The 20,666-nt window shown below is 40.9% G+C and overlaps 1 protein-coding gene across 1 annotated transcript; it reads right to left on the minus strand.

Annotated features, from left to right (window-relative positions):
- Window positions 1-1,506: 1,506 nt before the first annotated feature.
- Window positions 1,507-20,361, minus strand: CD302 (CD302 molecule). Its single transcript, XM_066612064.1, has 6 exons — window positions 20,248-20,361; window positions 9,345-9,455; window positions 8,171-8,293; window positions 7,102-7,275; window positions 5,835-5,861; window positions 1,507-5,457 (listed from the first exon to the last, which is right to left on the minus strand). The coding sequence occupies exons 1-6, from the start codon at window positions 20,339-20,341 to the stop codon at window positions 5,264-5,266; spliced, it is 723 nt and encodes a 240-aa protein (XP_066468161.1). The 5' UTR covers window positions 20,342-20,361; the 3' UTR covers window positions 1,507-5,263.
- Between the last annotated feature and the right edge of the window lie 305 nt (window positions 20,362-20,666).

Genomic DNA, 20,666 nt, shown 5'->3' on the forward strand with positions numbered 1-20,666 from the left:
GGAGTGTCTCCCCAGGTTTGGTGCTTTGATGCACAATCTCCTTGGGTGGAGATGGGAAAGTAGTAGGGTGCTGCTACAAACCTGGATCCTTCACCTGCCTGAGCACAAGCACATTGATTCCTGAATATCATTGCTTAGAGACATGATGTTACCATTCAATCCAATATTAAAACATTAAGTTTAATTGTATTCAAAGTTCAATTATTGCTTAGTCCCATTGATTTCAACTTCAAGTACAAATCCGAAGTCTTACTCCACAGCAGCAGCATTCTGTTAAACATTTTGCAATAGGTTTAAAAATAAATTACCAGAAGACCAAAATGATACTTAAAAATATAAAAGACAATGATATAGAACAATTAAAAGAATTTAGACTACAAATAACAAAGTAAAATATCTAGGAATTATAATTACCAAAAAGACAAGTACATTAATGGAAGACAACTATATTAAATTAATGAGAGAAATAGTAAACTGCAATTGTCCCTAATGGGAAGAATAGCTCTATTGAAAATGAAAATATTGTCAAAATTAATGTTTTAATTCTAGACTATTCCAATTATTTTGAAGAACTTTTTTTTTGAAGAAATGAATAAAATTACTACAAAATTCGTCTGGCAAGGTAAAAAACCGAGAATAAGATGGAAATTACTTCAAGAGGTTAAAAAAAGAGCAGGATTTGGATTACCAGACTGGGAATTATATTATCAAGCGGCCGCCCTAAACTGAATAAAAGATTGGGGACTCATACCAAATTCCCAAATTTTAATTTTAGAAGCACTTGATTTACAAATAGGCTAGCACGCATTCCTGTTTTATGATAAAGTCAAACAGCATGGATATTTTAGACAACACATTTTAAGAACATCTTTAATTTGGATATGGGAACAGATAAAATACAAGATATACTATAAATTACCCAGATGGATAAAATCGCTTGAAATAGCAACTAATCCGAACTGGATTAAAAAAGACCAAAATAAATCATATAACTATTTGTTGAATATTAAGGGAGAGGTCTTAAGTATGAGTTAGAAGAAAAAGGAATAAAATTGGACTGGTGGAATTGGACTGGTAGAAATGCAAATAAGAACAAGATTACAAGACCAAACAATAGGTTTTTATGAAGTTTTAAGTTTTGATAAAATTTTTGATTGATGAGGGGAAATATATTTTAAAAATGTACAATTTTCTCCTGGAGATAAGAATGGAGGACGAAATAGTTAAAGATGCAATGATGTGCTGGGCAAAAAATTTTGGATATAATATATCGATGGATGACTGGAAACAAATTTGGAATATAAATATTAAGATAACTAAAGCAGTGTCTTTTAAATTTATATAAAATGTTTTATAGATGGCATTTAACTCCAGAGAAATTAGCAAAAATGTATTCTGGGTCATCAAACAAGTGTTGGGAATGTAAAGAGGTTGAAGGAACCTTTTATCACATGTGAAAAAGCAAAGAAATACTGGAAAATGATACATAAATTCTTGCAAGAGATATTCTTGCAAGAGATATTGAATTGTGTATTACCATTCAAACCAGAAATATTCCTCCTAAATGTGACATCAGAAGTTAAAGACCAATATAGAAAATACCTTATTGTACATATTGTTACAGTGACAAGAATACTGTTTGCACAAAATTGGAAATCTACAGACGTGCCAACTAGAGAAAATTTAATAGACAAAATTTATGAAGTATCAGAAATGGAAGTTTTAACAAAGAATGAAAGATTTAGGTAGAGTAAGAAAATATTGGAAGCCTTTTTATGATTTGATAATTTTAGTTAAACAATATCGAGTGTTTAGATAAATTTAAATTTCTATAATGGCAAATATAGCTTTTGTATTGAAGATTATTGTGTTTTTTTCAGTTGTTTGATTGCTTTTCTTTCTTTTTTTTGAATAATGCATGTTGTAATCTAGGGCCATATCCTTATGTGTAACCTGTGTAGTACCTGCCCAAAGTTTAACCCATTTTCCTCACCTGTATTTGTAATAAATAAATAAAATATTTAATAAAAATTTTTTTTGCAATACAAAGAATAATCTTGAGGCAAAACTATGCTTTTATTATACAGTATGCTTGTATTAAATCCTTTTGTTAGCTTTGAAACAATCAGAATACTGCTGTGGGATCTGTAAGAGCAGCAGATGCATTCTAATTACATTGGGAAACATGCGCTTGCAGCCTAAACTGGTACAGTTCATTTTCCTCCCACTAAAATATTGCTTGTTCACTTTCATCAAGTCAGTAACCTCCAAGATGGGTGGGTATTGTCATAGGAGATAAGTGCTCTGTGCCATTCTACAGTCCAGTTCGATGAGGAGCAGCACTCTTCTCCTCATTAGAAGATAACCTTTCTGCAAGGCTAGAGCAAAACCAGTTCATAGTAGTGCATTTTCCAGTTCCTCATCAACCAGTTTCTTGTCTATTCAGACAGCAGTTGATAAATCCAAGATAATTGCAGCTTGGGTTTGTTTTTTTTAAGTTCTCCCTGTTATACAGTCAAGAGCCCCTAGGGCAGAGGTTCTCAAATTGGGGCTCAAGTTGTGATGCCACAGCCTGAGAAGTTCTGTCTTCCCCCTTTAAGGGGTGGGGGAGGGGGGAATGTAGGGGTGTGATCCCCAGGATCATGCTGTTGCCAGTATTGGCAGCAGCCTCCTGGGGGTGCAGGGAGCCCTACAGAACCTTACACAGAACTCCCCAAGCCCTGGGCAATCTAAAAATAAAGATTGTGAAAACCAGAAGTAGGTCATTATCTTTATTTTTAGATTTTCTGAGGCTTGGTAAACCCTATTGAGACTTCTGCGGGGCTCCCACATCCCTGTGAGGCTGCTGCTGATACTGGTAAGTAAAATGAAGCTCCTGCTGCCCCTAACAGTGGTGCGATCTTGGGGATCCCTTCCCCTGCAAAGAGTTACAGTGATTTCCAAACTCCCAGAGAGTTTAGGAACTGCTACCTTAGGGAAATCCCCTTTAACAGCATTAATAGGAGTCATGAGGGGGAAAACTTTGGTGTACATGCATAAGTCAAGGTCAGTTTTAAAAATGGCAAGTGCCAGGATTGAACTTGAGAGAGGATTTTAATACTTGTGTTTGAGCTATATAAAACTCTTCTGCTTCTATGGAAGAAGGTTCTCAAAAGACTTAACATTTCCTGTTGAGTACAGGTAAAAAACCATCTTCCAGTTTCACAAATATTACTTTGCCCTGGTAGATGCTTGCAAGTATACGTCAACTTAATCTCCAACACTGAATCACAAGAAGGATGTGATGTTCATAGTTAGATATTCAAATAATTATAATGTGATCAAATGCTAGTTGAGATGCTGGTTGCAATTAAATGTGACAGAGTGCATAATGTTGTCTCTTCACCTATTTCACCTGCTCAATTACTCAGGAGTTGTTATTGCTTTATTTAAAAAATTTCTACACCACTCATCCTATGCTCAAAGTGGTGTACAACATAAGAAGTAAAAGGTAGCAATTGATAAACATTTGAATAAAAATGTTAAAATAAAACAATCAAAAGATATACAAACAGCAACATCATAAAAGCAATGACATGAAAGCAGCAGCAGAAGTTAAAAGGGTTCTCTAGGAAGATCCTCCCTTCTCAAATGCCAACTGAATCCTGCCAGAACCCACATAAAGATGGGACTTCAGATTTCTCTGGTTGGTTGCAGGGATGTAGTGCCAAAACAGAAGAGGCCCTTCAGCTTGCCACCATCTCCTTGGCTTCAGATGGAGGCGGTACCTTAGGCAGGGCCTGTCTGATGATTGTGGGGACATTCGGAATTATGGGGGGAAGGCAGTACTTGAGGTATCCTGGTCCTGTGCTGTTTTGGGCTTCAAAAGTCATCATCAACACCTTGAATTGGGCTTGAAAAGGGAATGGGTGGCCTGTGTAGCCCATAAGAGCAAAGACATGATTGGCTCAGGCTGGTGACCAACCAGACCACCACATTCTGCACTAAGGGCAGCTTCCAAACCATTTTCAAGGGTAATCCCATGTAGATTACATTATTCTAAGTAGGCAGTGTAGCCAGATACAGTCTCAGCTGATGCACCAGCTGGGCAAAGGGCCCCCTGCCCCTTTAATCTATTTTTAAAAATCCGTTGATCTATTAAAATACTTCTAAACAGTATTTCTCTGTAAACATTTGACTGCCTCATGTATACAATTCAAGGAAGTTGGCTTTTCTTTTTACTATTTTAAAAGTCATGCTCTGTATACTTTCCATCTGTTGTTCTAACAAATATGAATAGAGCAGACAAAGCTTTAACAATAGTAAAGCACTACACTTACAATATAGTTATTAGCCTTTCCATATCTGCATGAACAATAGAACTGGCATTCAGTTATGGAGTAGAATCAATAGATCACTAAAACTAGCAGTATACATGATTTGAGTAATAGTAATCCATATATTTTAACATTTGCATACCCCCAGCATTCTGGTGCTGAATGATTCAATTGCACAAGTTTGTCCAGCTAACACTTTCGAGAGAAGTGTTTAGATTTGCAACCTACAAGTAGCCAGAACAGCCTTTGAAGAGGATTCTGTACTTCAGAAATTATTGCGCATTATCTAGTTCAGGGTTAGCTGTATGTATTTCCTTTGTCACTTTTCACTGGAATTGTGGTTGCCAGGTTGAACTTGAAGAAAGGTTTTAACATTCTGGAGTACTTAACTTGTATTATGTGTCTATGTAAATAAATACATGACTTGCTGTTCAAAAACAAGTTTAGTGCAGTTTAAGGCAGAAGCAACAGTTGTATACACCCGTGTGTAGATTTCCTCCCCACTTGTATGCACTTCAGGCATATCCCAAAAGGTTCTCATACAAAGTTATCCTTGCTAGCTTGAGATGATTGATTGTAAACAATTGACATGATCCAACCAAATGAGGCACTCTAAAGTTCCATAGTTTTCAAATGAAGATATTTAAGCAATACTGAACTTTGAATCATGTCTAACTTTTTTGCAGCAATCCTTTAAAACAAAGACCCTGCATTTTCTTTGTTATGAGCCTTTCTGGCATACTCAAACACAAAGGTAGTAAGAAGAAAAAGTGAAAATGGTACTTCATGGATAGAGATTGATTTGATTAAAACAACTGATGCCTTCAGATTAACCTATTCAGGTGGGATGTACTTGAACTGGTGTTCACTTCTTGCTTTTACTTGCAGGATTACAGTTGGGACAGATACTACTGCTTCTTTGCACAAGTATGATAAATAATTACAGTTTAGGCAGCATATTCACTTTCTTCAACTATAAGAACTGCTTCGTCGCTATATGGTGCTTGAGTGGTAGAACTGTGAACTGTCCATCTTGTCCCAGAAGAAACCTTCCTTTGGTAAAGGAACCAAAGAAATGCTGCAGATACTGCCACAATTACTGTTGATGTTATAACTAAGGGGGCTGTCCAAGTTTTGATATCTGAAACAATACAGGGATTTCATCAGAAAGGTACATTGTCAGATTATCTATAGTGAGTTACTGCAGCACCATCTATCAGACTAACTCATAGGTTTATATTTCTTACAACTTTTTATATAATCTTTTCAATCCTGCAAGCTATGCTGGAACATAAATTTGTGATCTTGAGTATGCTTACTTGGATAACATTTCTGCATAAATGTGTTTAAGGTCAGGGTGTAAGATACATTCAAAATAGTGGTTTTCAAGACATTATCTATAACTTGCACTTTCCTTCTGTGAACTATTCAAGAACAGGTTGCAGTAACCAAGACACTATTTTGTTATCTCAGACCTTGACTATAAAGAACATGGAAGAAAAGCACGGTTCCACTCACCTGGTAAATACTTCTTTTCGTAAAGAACTACATTCATGAAAAAAGAAAATAAGACACATTAATGGGCACTTATTTTAAAAGCAATAAAATACACTTGTCTATGCTGCATAGAAGTGCAAGTGCAAATGACATGTGATCTGTTCACAAGATCATTTCATTTCAGATTTGTGAAATGCAGGTAGTTTTGGAATTACCTGATCCCGCTAGCTGGTTCATGCAAAGAATCAATCTGCAGATTACTATTTACTCTTGCATGCACATGGCCAAAAGACCTATGTAGAAAGGTTAGGGAAATTTTTGTTTTATTTCTTTCCCCTTGTAGTTGAATTGCATGGTTTCATTTACTATGCGTCTAATTCTAATTTAGAACTACAAAATGTTCTAAATTACAAATTATTTAAAGTTTATCTCTCATTATAAACTTTAAGTGCACAATTTACCAAGGCTAGAAGGGAAGGAGAAGAAAGCAGGAAATCTTTACCCCATATTTAAGCCTTCTAAACTACAAAGCTAGCATAGTGTCATGGGTCATAGCGTCAAGAGCTGCAAATCAGGCCTTCCCTGGGTCAAATCTCACTGCTGCCATGAATTATCAGCAGGTGGCCTTAGGTAAGCCACCCCTTCTCAGCCGCAGGCCTCCCCCCCCCCTTATATGAGGATAATTGCCTGGCAGGATTGTTGTAAAGATTGCATCAAGATACAGGGGTGTGTGTGTTGTATTCAGGGATCCTGTATCTCTGGATTCACTTATATGCTTTGGGTCTGTGGCCCTCCCCACATGTGCCCCCTCTGGAGGGTCTTCTGAGCCCAGCAGGGGCCACACACATCCATCCATGGCTTCTGCCCGCCTCAGACTGACTGAGTCAAAAACACATGACTTCTGTTTTTTTCAGAAAACTGGAAGAGATGTTTTTAATAACTTATAAGACATTGGGAAGCCAGGGAAGCTCCACAGGGTAGGGGGTGTTCGCCCTTATCCATGGTTTAACCATGGGGGGTTCCGGAATGAAACCCCCGCGGATATGGGGGCACACCTGTAATGTATGAGAAGCCACATGCTTTGCACACTCGGAACACACTATACAAAAGCTAATAATTATGACCTTAAAGGGAAGTTGTATCTACGGTAGCATAATTACAAATTGCTTCCAGCATATCTGTTTGCAAACTAATCAGCTAGCTATGAATTCTAACTATTTCTAGCATCAATTAGACACCGCTTACATTTTATTCATAAATGCAGAACCTTAGCATGGCTCTTACATACCAGCTTTTTCACAGAGGATTGCAGTCAGCGGAAGGTATTCACAGCCTGTTTTTTTCCATCCACCAGATACAGTGTGCATTGTAGCACAGATGTCCACAGGCCCCTCATTACCTTCTTCCTCCATCCAGTTTGTAAAATTTACCTTGGAGTCATCATACCATTTGAAGGTATCATCTGCAATAACATTGGTAAACAGGTTCTTGTTCAAAAGGACAGATTGATCTAACAACCCCACACTAGCTATCCACAGTATAACAACTTGCACCCTATCATTTAAAGCAGCCTTCCATGACTGGCAAACATGGCAAAGTCATGCTTCTGTTGCCATCAATCCTCTGAAGCAATTGCACAGCAAATTCTTGTGAGCCTGACTGAGTGGTGTAATTAAGGTACAGGTCCCACACTGTAGAGAGAATCATCATGGCCCACCAGTACTGCATCTGAAATTTTGTATGGGCCTTATTAACCACCAGTGGAGATTGTAGTAGTTTTGCACCTGTACTAGCGGTGGGTTCTGGCTCTGGTGAGATGGCACTGTAGCTCTGTTTTAGAATGCTTTGCATACAGAAGATCACACATTCAATCCTTGACATCTTCAGTGAAAAGTGGATCTTGGCAGAATCTAGATAAACTTCTGCCAGAGACACTGGAGAGCTTCTGTTGGCCAGACAAGATAATACTGGCCTAGATGAGTCATTGGGTCATGTGTCTAGGTTCTTTCAGGCAGCAGGTTGCCACCTGGCTTACTCTTCTCAATTAGCATAATTCCAGAGGCTGTATCTCAACCCTTTTATTGCCTGTGTGCTCTTGGTGTAGCCCTTTAAGCTTTTTGCAGACTTTTTTTGTTTTTGTAGTCCAAGGATTTTTCTCAAAGGACCCCACAGACCCAAGGGCAAGAGCAAGCACTTACAAAGTGTCTGCTTTCCCCTTATGTTTGCTACATTTGGGAGACTTCAAAAGACTTATCTTGATAGAGGGTATCTCTTTGGGAGGAGCATTTCTAATAGAAAAATTCCCCTCTCTCCCCCCCCCCTAGAACTAGCTCTTAGGCAGGGTTTGCATCACTTACCATCTGTGTCAAAAAACATGCCCAATGAAATATACTCAGGGCCATGCCAATGGGTACGGAAACTTTTTAAGATAAACGCATTCTCCTCTTTATTATTAATGCTTATTATATCAGCTCCCGAGGCTGTATTGGGAAGACAAAAGAGCCATTTGTCAAATCTTAGCAGAGAAACACTAAACACAAATTGCAGTTCTACATGCACTATGCTTAGTATGTGCTTAAAGCATGGCTTCCCTAAAACTTTCCTTGTGCACATTTATCAATTCAATGTGGAACAAGCAGGAAGTTTGAAAATCACTATACTAACCTATAAATAGCTTTTCCCCAACTTGCCATGCCTGAGGGCACAGTGAAAAGTCTTCTAAACTATGTTCAGATAATGCAATGGTCCTGTGGGTTATCAGGAAAATAGGAAGAGCTAAATTGAATCAGGCTGGCTCCTGAAGCTTTAAACAGAAACAAAATATTGCTTCCAACAGGCATCCCAATCCTGAAACCAGCTCTGCCAGGTGCAGCAGCACCAAAGCAGCTATCACTGCATCCAGCGGCACTACTGAGACCATCGGATGTCTACATGGGGAGGGAGACTTCCCCTCCTCTTCCCCTGGGGAAAGCCCCAAGCCCTGCAATGGGGCTTCTCAAGTCTGTGCTGGCTATTTTGCCGGTGCAGAGTTGAGAGATGCTGTGTCAGGCCTTCCAGCCTGACTCAGAGGTCAGACTCAGGCAGAGCAGAGCTCCATCAGTCCACCCCCTCCCACCCCAGTTCCTCCCCATGCCATCCTTCTCCCACCCCGTTCAGCCCAGTCCCTGCCCCAAAACTACTTACTGCCAGCCAGCACTGCCGGAGCACTGGCCAGCCTCCACGTGGCGCTAAGCCTCATCGCTAATTGGCGCTGGCCCAGTGCTGGTGGTCCCTCCTCTCTGGGTGCTGCCAACATGCCTTATGGCATGTTTGTGAAACCCCGCACCAGTGCTGAGGGAGTTCAGGACTGGGCTCTAAATAACAGAGGAGAAGCTGCTTTCCTGATCATCGTAATTGTTCTCTATAATTACTCTTATTGTATCATTCATCATAATTACAGACCACACTAACTGAGGTGTTAAAATAGTACATGTAGCTACAATCTACATATCAACAAATTAGAAAAGAGGAGAAGGAAGAGAGATTGATTACCATTGCCTTTGCAGAACTCCCTGGCATCATCAATATTTTGAGTCTCCACTGACCCCTGCATTAACGCATAGCAGCTACTTCCAAATGAAACCCAAGCAGAAGATGGACACACTACACAAGGACAAGAAAATTAATAATCACTATTACTACTAATATTAATAGCAGTGTTACTTATAACCACTGTTAATGTGCTGGTGTCCCAGGCAGTCACAAAACAAATTCGTTCACCAAACACTTGTATAAAAATTTTGATGGATACAATCTAGCAAAACGTGGCCGCAACTAAATCCAGTCTGAAATTGAAGGCAGCAAAAAGAATAAAACTTTTAGCTGTAAACTAACTTTCACTTTGGGTAAATAGGGCAGTAAATTTTGAATTTTAGAAGTGTGTGCTGTGTATTATTTTATATGTACATATATTCACACAAACCATCTATCTGGATGTCCAATAAGTATTATTTGCACATAAGTGAACAAAGGATGCAGGCTTTTAGATTGCATGTTTCCTTGGAAGGAAGTCCCACTGAATTCAACAAGCCATCCCCCTAAACTTGGAGCTCGGCATGTCCCATTGTTACTGTATCCTGATGACGCTATCATTCTATCACAGACACATATTGGTCTTACCAGGCTGATGAATAAATGTGTGAGCTATTTGACATACAACAAACTTCATCTAAATTATGATAAATCAAAAATTTTGGTATTTACCAAAACTTGAAAGCTTTTTAAGTGGAAATTCAATGGCCATACTACTGAACAAGTCAAACATTTTAAATATCTGGGTATACACTTTTCATATAACCATTCTTGGGTCAGCCATCAAAAGATGACTCTAAGCACAGCAAAAATAACACTTTAGGCCATTAACTGCTTTTTTTTAATAATAAAGGCAACTCTTACGTATCTGCAGTGCTCCGAGAGTTCAAAGCCAAAATAATTTCCCAAGTTCTATATGGAGTTCCCATATGGATAAGTGCCTGAGACCACTCGGTTGAAAACAGTTGCAAGCAACATTCCTGAGAAAAATTTTAGGCCTCCCAAGGTGTGTACCATATGCCGCTCTGTGTCTTGAGACAGGCCAACTCCAGATTGAGACCTGGGCATGCCTGAGAACCTTTAAGTTCTGGTTTAGAGTCTATTATAATGGGGAACAGAACAGTTTACTTCACTGTCTCTTGGAAGACAGGTCCCCTATAGAGGGCTCCTCTAACCTTGAAAAAAAAATCAGAATGATGGGTATTGAATTTGATTCCCTGGGATCCTTACCCCAGATGGAAGCCTACTGGGTTATCAAGAGAAGGCTCCTAGATATTCAATGGCAGAGTATGCTAAGTGCAGCAAACAAGACTTGTTCGCCATTGAATAACCAGATCTCATTTATGGCCAGTCAGCCTGCAAGGTACCTATATTTCCTTGAATCTCCACAGAAATGAAGGGCTTTCTCTTTGGCAAGATGCAATGTTATGCCTTTGGCTGTAAAGATCAGAAGATATAAGGGAATCCCTTATAAAGAAAGACGTTGTGTGTGAGCTAAGAGAAGTTGAATCACTAGCCCACATAATTTTATATTGCCCACTGCACTCTGAAGCTCGTTTAAAATTTCTAGACCCGCTGTTGCATTTAAAGAAATAGTATGATGGCCATGAGAACAAGATCCTAAAGTATATCTTGTCAGTTAATGCTCCAGACTCAGTAGAAAAGGTAGCTACTTTTTTGGAGTCAGTGTTGAAGAGCAGCATGTCAAGATCTGGAACGTATGGGGTTAGCTAATTACTATCATTTTGATTTGCATCTGTACCTGTGGTTAATACTGTAGTGTACCACTGTAGTCTTACAGCAAGTATCATCAGGGCCCTATAGAATTTTAAAGCCAAAGAACTTGTTTCTAAGAAAGCACAACAGCATAACCTGCCTAGGTAACCTACTGGGGCATATCACCAAATCTGATCTAAACAGATTATCATATATAGTGTTCCTTTCCAAATTCACCACTAGTGCTGCTAATGTAATTTTTTTGCCCCCCATCATCCCCTGGCCATGGTATTCTGGAAAAGATGTGTTACAGTCTGTCTCCTTTGCATTTCCTTGTAGGAACATTTCATACGTGCTTTTGAATTGTTTTGCTGGTTGCCTTCTATGGGAGGAACAAACTTATCCCACTAGAAAAACCATACTTTTTAGCCCAGTTGACATCACTCCTATTTCAATCAGCCTGTGCTTATCTTGTAAAATATACTCAGAAGCTTACCATTCTAGATCATGTTCCATTTTTAACTTTTTGTTTTCAACAACTACACTCAAAGAAGTGTTCCATGAAACTCAATAGTTTATCATGCTTACTTAGATGTTTGCCAGTACTATAAAATATCTCTTTTTGCTGCTAACATCATTATATCTCTCTTCTGTAAGTCTCTGAAGGCTTAATATTGATTCTCATGCTAACTATACGCCCCTAGTTTCTTATGTTTAAGGCTCTTCTTTCTTCTTAACTAGCTAACGATTAAACACACTGCATATCAAAATGACAAAATGCACTACACAAAACACCAGCAATAAAAATAGAACAGAAATCAATTAGGAAGCATGGAAACAAAAAAGTATCAATTCCAAGAAAAACAAGAATCCAGCTGTAAATCAGGGAGTGGAAATGTGTTGTAAAAAGGGTCTATGGGTGTACATTATACAGGGAAGACCCTGTTTTCGATTGCTCCCCATTAGTGTGCTGCTAACAATAAAATGGGAATAGAGGCAATAAAAGGGTTTTTTAAAAAAATACTGTACTTTCAGTTCACAAGCTTGTACATCTTTGTGGCTGTACAGGGTCCTAACCTTTGGAATGGAATCCAGACCTATTCCCTTTGCATAGGTGTGTGAGACCTCATGTCATGGCTAACATCATGCACTGGTCAGTGCTCATGGAGAGATCTGCATGCACACTGGAAGATTGGGAGGCAAGAGAGGTAAGGGAAAGCAAGGAAGTGTGGATGGGACTCATCGCCACAGGTCAAAGAGGACAAGAGTAAAGATCTGAGACAGATAGCCTCTGAGTTATCTGCCTTCTGGACATTACGCTATCCTCTAGCGTCCTGCAGGCAGTGTTGTACTATCTACTTTCCAGCAAGATGAAGATTGGAGAGAATGAAGATGCATACGGGAAAGATACTTTGTGCCCAGGCTGGTTAGGTTTTTCAGAGTTAAAACCCAACACTGTTACTTGAGCCAAAACAAATAGGCAGTCATTATTGATTAGATAATTCTGGAGTAATATGCTCTGAGCTTGTCCACAATCTGACAACCGTATTCTGCTCCAGTTGAAATTTCCGAAGTTTCTCAAGGGTAGCCTTGTGCAGGATGCATCACAGGAGTCTAGCATGGATCTGTTGATTCAGAATCCACTGATGAATGGGAGCAAGTAAATGAAGTTATCATTGATAAGAAGCCCACCAGACCTATTTGACTGACTGACTGAAAATTAAATATTGGAGCAGAGGCTTCACACTCTGTGCAAAGACAGTAAGGGAATATTTGCTCCCTTGACCAGGGGTAAGCTCTCACTGCCCCACTTGGTCTACTCAGATCTGTGCTAGTTAATTTGCAGCACAAGCCTGAGTGGACATGGGAAGGTGGATATGATATTGGTGGTACCACTGCTTCCGATACTGCCCCCTCTTGGCCTCAATCTGTCTTCTCCCGCATCTCCTCCCCATTCTAACCCCCCACCTCTGCTGCCACTCGACGTACTTTTCTGGGTCTGGCAGTGGACCTCCAGCACTGCTACCATTTGTGGCAGCACTCCTAAAATGGCTGCTGGCAGTAAACCATTTTACAACTGCAGAACTGTGTTCCATTGTCATAAATGTCTCTGAGCGCCATGGCTCAGTTTGTGATTGAAAAGTTCTTCATGAAGAACTCTTCCGATATTTTAGTGTTTGGATTCAAACAAAGTGCCAATCCCAACAGGTTCACATTGCACACCTTCAACGGACCTGCCCCTCAAAGGAATGCTGGGAGAGTGCTAGGGAATTGGTTTCCTATCACTTATAATCCTTACTAAGAATGTTCTTATATACTATTTCAAGTGAACAAAAGGGCATGCGATTGGCTTACAAGATTTCACAGGACATCAGCTTTGGGGTTTCTACTTTTCTGTTCTCTTCAGTAATTGGTGTTGCACTTGGTGGAAAGTCAGACTTGCAACAGAATTAAAGGGCTTGCTTCCTAGCTATTTATAGAACTAAAAAACAATAGTGCTTTTGGAAAATTAGCATCAGTTTTGCACTGTAAAGACAGCTCGGTTTAAAAGTATTGTTTGTTCCTCTTCAAAACCACAAAGAATAGCTTAATGGGAAATAAGCAGTAAACATTTTCTTCTTCTCTATGGGAGTTAGCCCTGCCAAGAGGCACCTTTCAAGTCATGCTTCATTATCAGTTTACAAGGAGAGAGCAAGTATCCCTATTCACCCTAACACAGTATCTTTTCCTGTGCTGGCATCTCTTTTGTGTCTTAAAAATTGTGAGCCATTTCAGGTCAGAGAATAAAGCTATGCTTTATGAACTCCTTGTTGAAAAGTGGTACTGCATATATATATATATATATATATATATATATATATATATATATATATATATATATATATATATATATATATATATATATATATATATAATTGTATCAAAATATCATGCTTTATGAAATTGCAAAACAACAAAAAGTCCTTCAAATCTGTTCATATCCACAGGTTGTAACAATAATCCCTGACAGATGCATGTCTACAGAAGTCTTGATCTGAACAAGTTTTGGAATGTATTCAAAGTAAATGGACAATTATTTCTGCTGTTTCACAGATAGCAACCTTGAAGTTACAGGCCCAAAATCACTTGGTGAGGGCAGATTCTTTCAGCTATATCAGCTCATGGCAGCCCAGTGCGGAGGACAACCCCAGTGGGGAGGATATGATTTCCCACCATATCAGCCCATGATGAGGAGACTTTGTGAGACTTTGGCCAGCACTAGTCTGCCAAAATCCAAGTCCCATGTGTGCCAGCAGCCTTTCTCAACTCCACCGCAGCTACAAGCTGCGGTCACTGGATCAGCACACACAGGCTTTTCCAGATACTTCCACAGGCTGAGATGAGTCAAGAATCAAACCCCACCTCCAGTCCTTGCTTTAAGCCATTTCTGCCTAATGCAAACCATATATACAACAGGGATCAAATGTGCACACCTGTGGGCTGGTCAGAAATGGGTTAATAAGGGTTCTTAATGGAGATCTAACTGGGTGATCACTGTGGATTATCACTGCACAAAGGGTTCCCAGACTGCAGCCCAGAGACTACTTTCCCATTTCCCAATGAAAAGAGGAAACTCAGAGCTATGGGACCTTTCACTTCATTTTCCCTCAGTTCTTTTGTCTTCCCCTTCCCCCACCTGCTGTACAGCACGTTTAGCATCCTTCTTCTAGCAGCAAGCAGAGGAGATTGGCTGATTAAAGAAGATGGAGAAGAGGCTGGAGAAGCTGTCCTTGTCTGCTGAGCCTCCCACGTCACTGATGAATCGGAAGATATAGCATCAGCCTCTGGGCTGCAACCCTTTGCATGTGTACTCAGAAAATGTGAGGATTGCAGCCTGATACAGTTACATCATACCGATCCCAATCCTATCCAACTTCAAGCACTGGGGCAGCTGCAGTGTAGCCCCAAGGTAAGAGAACAAGTGTTCCTGTACCTTGAGGAGACCTGTAAGTGCCTCCCCAACACAGGAAGCTGTGCATACCCTGTAAAATTGGATAGAACATAAGAACAGCCCCACTGGATCAGGCCATAGGCCCATCTAGTCCAGCTTCCTGTATCTCACAGCGGCCCACCAAATGCCCCAGGGAGCACACCAGATTGCTCACTGTCTCTTAGGCATTTATTCAATGCAGTTTTAAAAGAATTTTCTCTGGGACGCTTTTACTTTTCCATATATCTCATTACAATCACTTCCAAGTATGATGCTTAAACTTTCCTTTCAGAAACTTCTTCCCACTACTGCTAGTAATACTAGAAGAGTTGCAAAGCTGTGTTTCTGCATTCATGGAAGATACTCTAGTAACAGCAGCCAAAAAGTCTGTGTATTTTGTACTGCCTGATGGAAAACGGGCAGTCCAACAGGATAAGTCATACTGTACAACTATACCCACTTAAAATTTAGTAATAAGGCTAAAAACTTGTTTCGGCTGTAAAATATTGTGTGTTTGCAACCACAAAACTGCTCACCGACCACAACATTTATTTCACTTTTCACCCTTCAGAAAAACAAAGATGGGTAGCATACGTCCAGGGCTACGAACAGATGGTAGATTTGATTTACCAGGGCAGGGGAGAGGGTTAACAGAAACACTGCAGATATTTTAAAATAATATACCTTGTATCCAGTTATATGTGGCAAAATCCCATCATACTTAAAAACTGCAAACTATCTTTGATGACAGTGATTGACTTAAGCATGTTAAAAATGTAGGCACCAGGCTGAAGAAAAAACTTTTGCTGCATTTACATTCATTCTTGAGTTGATTTACTCATTTTCATCACCACAGCAGGAAAAGTTTCCATGAAAGCAGCCTCCACACTATGTACTTGCAAACTGTTTTAAAATGCAGGGTGCTTTCTGCAATGTATTCTACTACAAAATGGCAGCTATGAACTTTCCTGTTCATTAGGAGAAAACTCTATATGAATTCAATATACGGAATGAACTGTGAAATCCTAAACAGACTCCTAAACTCAGAAGTAAACCATACTGCGCTCAGTAAACCATACTGCACTCAGGAGTGTTTACTCCTAGGAAACTGGATACACAGGACTGAGATTGCAATTCCATCCAGGTTTACCAGGGAATAGGCCCCGTCGACTATAATGGGACTTGCTTCTGAGTAGACAGGCATAGGCTTGGGCTCTGAAGCCTATAAACTTTATGGCATTTGTAAGGCATTGAGGGATGGGGGAACCCACACAGGATGAGCAAAATCATCCAGGGTAAGAAGTGCAATAGTTTTGCTTGCTTGCATAGTTAAATGTTTTATTTCATACCCCTATATCCCTTATTAATAATAATATTTATATGCTTTCTGAGTATGCAAATCACTTCACATATTATCTTGGAGTTGCCCTTACAATAATCTTGTAAGGTAAGTAAGATTGCCAGCAAGTACATACTCTTACCTGGGAGCAAGACCCCTTTAAGTTAATGGGGCTTACTTTTGAGTAGACCTGCCTAGTATTGTGCTGCATTATTATCCCCACATTGCAGCTGGGGAGCGAGGCTTGCTTCAGGCCAGCTATTGAGCAACACTGTGTGTAACTTGGCTCTTCACCGAGCCTGGGCACTTACTGGATAGAATTCTTATGACATTGTTGATGACAAACACACAATTCCCAGCAGCAGTGCCTGGGCTAGCTTGAAGATCTGTTTTGTTTTCTAATTTTGGCTCTCTGTTCCCAGATGGGGAGTTGCATTAGTCACTTGAAGCAAAAGCAGCAGCAAGTCTTGTAGCACTTCTTTCCCCATTTATTTCAGCACCAGCTTTTGTGGGCTACAGGCCGCTTCAGCTGATGCTGAAATAAATGTCTTACAGCCCAATCCTATCCACACTTTCCTGGGAGGAAGCCCCACTGACTCAAATGGGACTTACTTCTGAGTAGACATGCATAGGATTGGGCTGTGAGGCTACAGTCCTATACGTACTTTCCTGGGAATAAACTCCATTGGAAACAACGGGGCTTACTGCTGAGTGGACAGGTTTAGGCTTACACTGTTAGGGCCCAATCCTATCCAATTTCCCAGTGCCGGTGCAGCTGTGCCAATGGGGTGTGTACTGCATCCTGTGGTGGGGAGGCAGTCACAGAGGCCTCCTTAAAGTCTGGGAACATTTGCCCCCTTACCTTGAGGCTGCAAGGTGGCTACACCAGAGCTGGAAAATTAGATAGGATTGGGCCCTTAGTCATTTAAGGTGCCACAAGGTTCTTTGTTAATTTTTACTAGTTCATCCTAAATTGCAAACCCATGTTGTCCTTAAATGTAAAGAAAATGTAAGAAAAGTTACATCCCCTCCTGGAGCAATGTTGTACCATTTTACAAAGCATTGCCATTTTACAAGGCATTTTAATTTTGCTGTTTCAAAAAAGGCAGATTCCTATCCTCAACTCCAGAATACATATCTCCCATCTGCTTGCCTTTTTTCTTTTTAAAGAGACAAGTTACCCTGTGCTCCACAAGGCTGCATATCTCCATTACATCTGTACTACTGAGTCTCATGACACTGATGAAGGCTTTGATCCTTTGCAACCTCCTTTTTTGTTTTAGTCCTTCAGCATCTTAGATAAACTTCATGTAGTTTGTACTGATTACCTGCCTGGACTCAGTTCCCTAAGAAGCAGGGTGTTAAGCCTTCCAGTCCAGCCTAGTTTTGCTCCTGTTTGTTTTCAAAGGGTGACACCTTGGATTTTAGAAGCTCCACGGTTATGAGAAAGGGGCTTTTCCAAGACAGTTTCTTTCTGACTGGGCTTGAATGGTGGCAACAGAATACTACCATTTCCCCATTAAACCCAGCATGACCAGTAAGAGGGAGCAGGAAACCCAGGGCCACGGAGAAAAGGCATTGCTATCTGCTAGACTCTGGGCTCATCACAACCTCCACATTTCTGTTCACAGGAGCTTAAAATCAAATAAGAACAAAACCAATAAATAAGAAAGCTACAGAGAAGGGGAGTTTGTCCAGTGACAAATTGCTCCAAGCCAAATGCTTGTTGAGATAAAGACATGTGGCAAAAGACACACAGGATGGGGTTGGTACAGACTTGGAGGGGAGGGAGTTTTACATCAAGGCAAAAGAGATCTGTTATGTGTCACAGTCAATTCTGCCTGTATGAAGGGGGGACATGGTGGAGCAAGACACCAGATGAAGATTTTAATTGGTGGGAACTTGATATGGGAGGAGCTGGTCCTTCAGCATTGTATGAATCATGGTCTTCCCATTGCTAACAGACTAAACAGCTGGTAATGCCTTGTTTGAATTCTCTCTCCTGCTACAAATAATGCCTTATGTTTATGCATATAGATGGCCTTACTATGTAAATAGGATTGGGATATACATCCATTTACCATTCTAAAAACCTAGTGTTTTTCTAGTGATTGTGTAACATTCTAGAAATTAATGTGAATAGGCTTTAAGAAACAGGTTTCCACCTCCAAATTCTATTCAGGTTTATTTTCACACGTGGTGTCTGTCTGCAGGATTGGTGTGCTCAGCGTTCTTTTTCTCAAAAACTGTACACCAGCCAAACCGATTTCAAACAAAACAACTTCTCAGCATAACACAACTTTCTCATCTCCTTCTGGGGAAAACAGGAAATTAGTTCACCCATCTGATCTGATTTAACTCCTGTGATGCTGCAGTTTAAGAAACATGAAACTTCATGCTGCATTTTTAGTTCAGTTTTGTTGTTCATCATGGCAAATCCCAGGATTCATTCAACCTGCCAATGACACACCATGAAGTTGTTGGGAGTCTGCCTGATGGAGCCACTGGTTTCTAAAGTAAATGATCTCTAAAATTACAGGTTTACCTGTTCATGATGACTATTAAAAAATGTAAAGTAAGGATGATTAAAAAATAAATGAAACATTTTTTTCTACATTTTGATGATTGTAAATCCTTTCCACACACATCTCATTCTCCCTTTATAGTGGGACTGTTCTTCAGAAAGAAATGGAAATTAGTGTCTGGAATAAAATTACTAGTGTGGAAATCTAGTGGAAATCTTGAGAGCAGTTCAGTAAAAAATATATATATGACAGAAACTGCCCATTACTTTAAAGATTTTGATCCAGCTTTACCTTGCTTTATTGCAAGTTTTAGGGTCCAGTCCTAACTAGTGCTTATGACAGCAGAACCTCTGTCCTGCTGTCATAAATGGCCATATGGCAGCATGCTGTGCACACCACCGGCAGCCATTTTGGAACTGCTACTGCAAATAGTGGCGGTGTCAGTGGCCCAACGTCACAGTTAGTTACCTGCAAGAGCACAGGTAAACCAGTATGGGGTGTGTGTGCAGGTGCTGGGAGGAAAGCCTGCATGAAAGTTAATGTGCTACACTGAGAAACCCTTACTCCTAAGCAAAGCATATGTGGTTGCCACCACTCATTGTTAAGAGTAAAAAACTTTGTACATGCTCAATGGCACTTATTAATCCTACACTTTTGCTTTGGGTCTTGCTGCCTTCCTCCACTAGGACTACTGCACAGCTTCAGGAGAGGCAAAAATTCAACAAGCACTTCCACTCCAAAGCACTGAATTTTTCAACTGTTTGTAGTCAGTGCATGTAGGTAAGAACAAACGATACAATAAGTGAGCCTAATTGAAATCAGTGGGACATATTTTTGAGTAAGCACTTTCTTTCTTTCTTGTAGTCTTATCCCACCCTTCTTTCAAGGAACTTGGACTGCAGTTCTATCCACACTTTCCTGGGAGTAAGCCCCATTGACTGTAACGGAACTGATTTCTGAGTAGACATGCATAGCGTAGGGCTCCCGCACAGCTGGAGTGGGTGCTTTATGCTGTGAGTGGGGAAGGAGACACCATCTGAGAGCCCAATCCTATGCATGTCTTCTCATTATAGTCAATGGGGCTTACTCCCAGGAAAGTGTGGCTAGGATCGCAGCCTTAGGGCACAAGCCCATGCATGTCTACTCAGAAGACAGTCCCGTTATAGTCCATGGGGCTCACTCACAGGCAAGTGTGGAAGGAGTGTAGCCCCAGACCGGTGGGGTTGGGCGAGCCAAGCGACCCTGCCCTCTCCCGCGCAGCAGCCAGCCAGGCGTGGCACCCCCAGGGCGGGCTTGCTGCAGGAAAAGCCTTACCGTCTCCTTCTGGGGAGGGCGCCGCTGCAGTCGCCGCCCAAGCCACGATCAGGCCGCTCCAGAGGCAGGGAGAGGCGAGCAGCGGGGCGCCCATGGCCTGATCTGCAGCTCCGCTTCGCCTCGTTCCAGGGCTTGGCTGCAGCGGCTCGCAGGCACCACCCACTGTCGGCCGGCCTGGGGACGGCGGCAGCGGTGGGTGGCCATTGCAGAGGCGCGCCACTTTCGGCAGCATCGCAAGCCCATCAAAGGCCGGGGAAGGGGGTCCTGCCCTCGCCCCCATTCACTCCCTGTGTGCGTGACTGCAGCAACTGGCTGAGTTCATGGAACTGCCTTCCCTTAGGGCAGTGTTTCCCAAGCTGTGGGTCGGGACCCTCCAGTGGGTCACTTTGCAAGCACCCTTGTCCAGTGTGCATGAGAAA

Source organism: Tiliqua scincoides, chromosome 1, assembly GCF_035046505.1.
Source record: "Tiliqua scincoides isolate rTilSci1 chromosome 1, rTilSci1.hap2, whole genome shotgun sequence".
Taxonomy (NCBI): Eukaryota; Metazoa; Chordata; class Lepidosauria; order Squamata; family Scincidae; genus Tiliqua; species Tiliqua scincoides.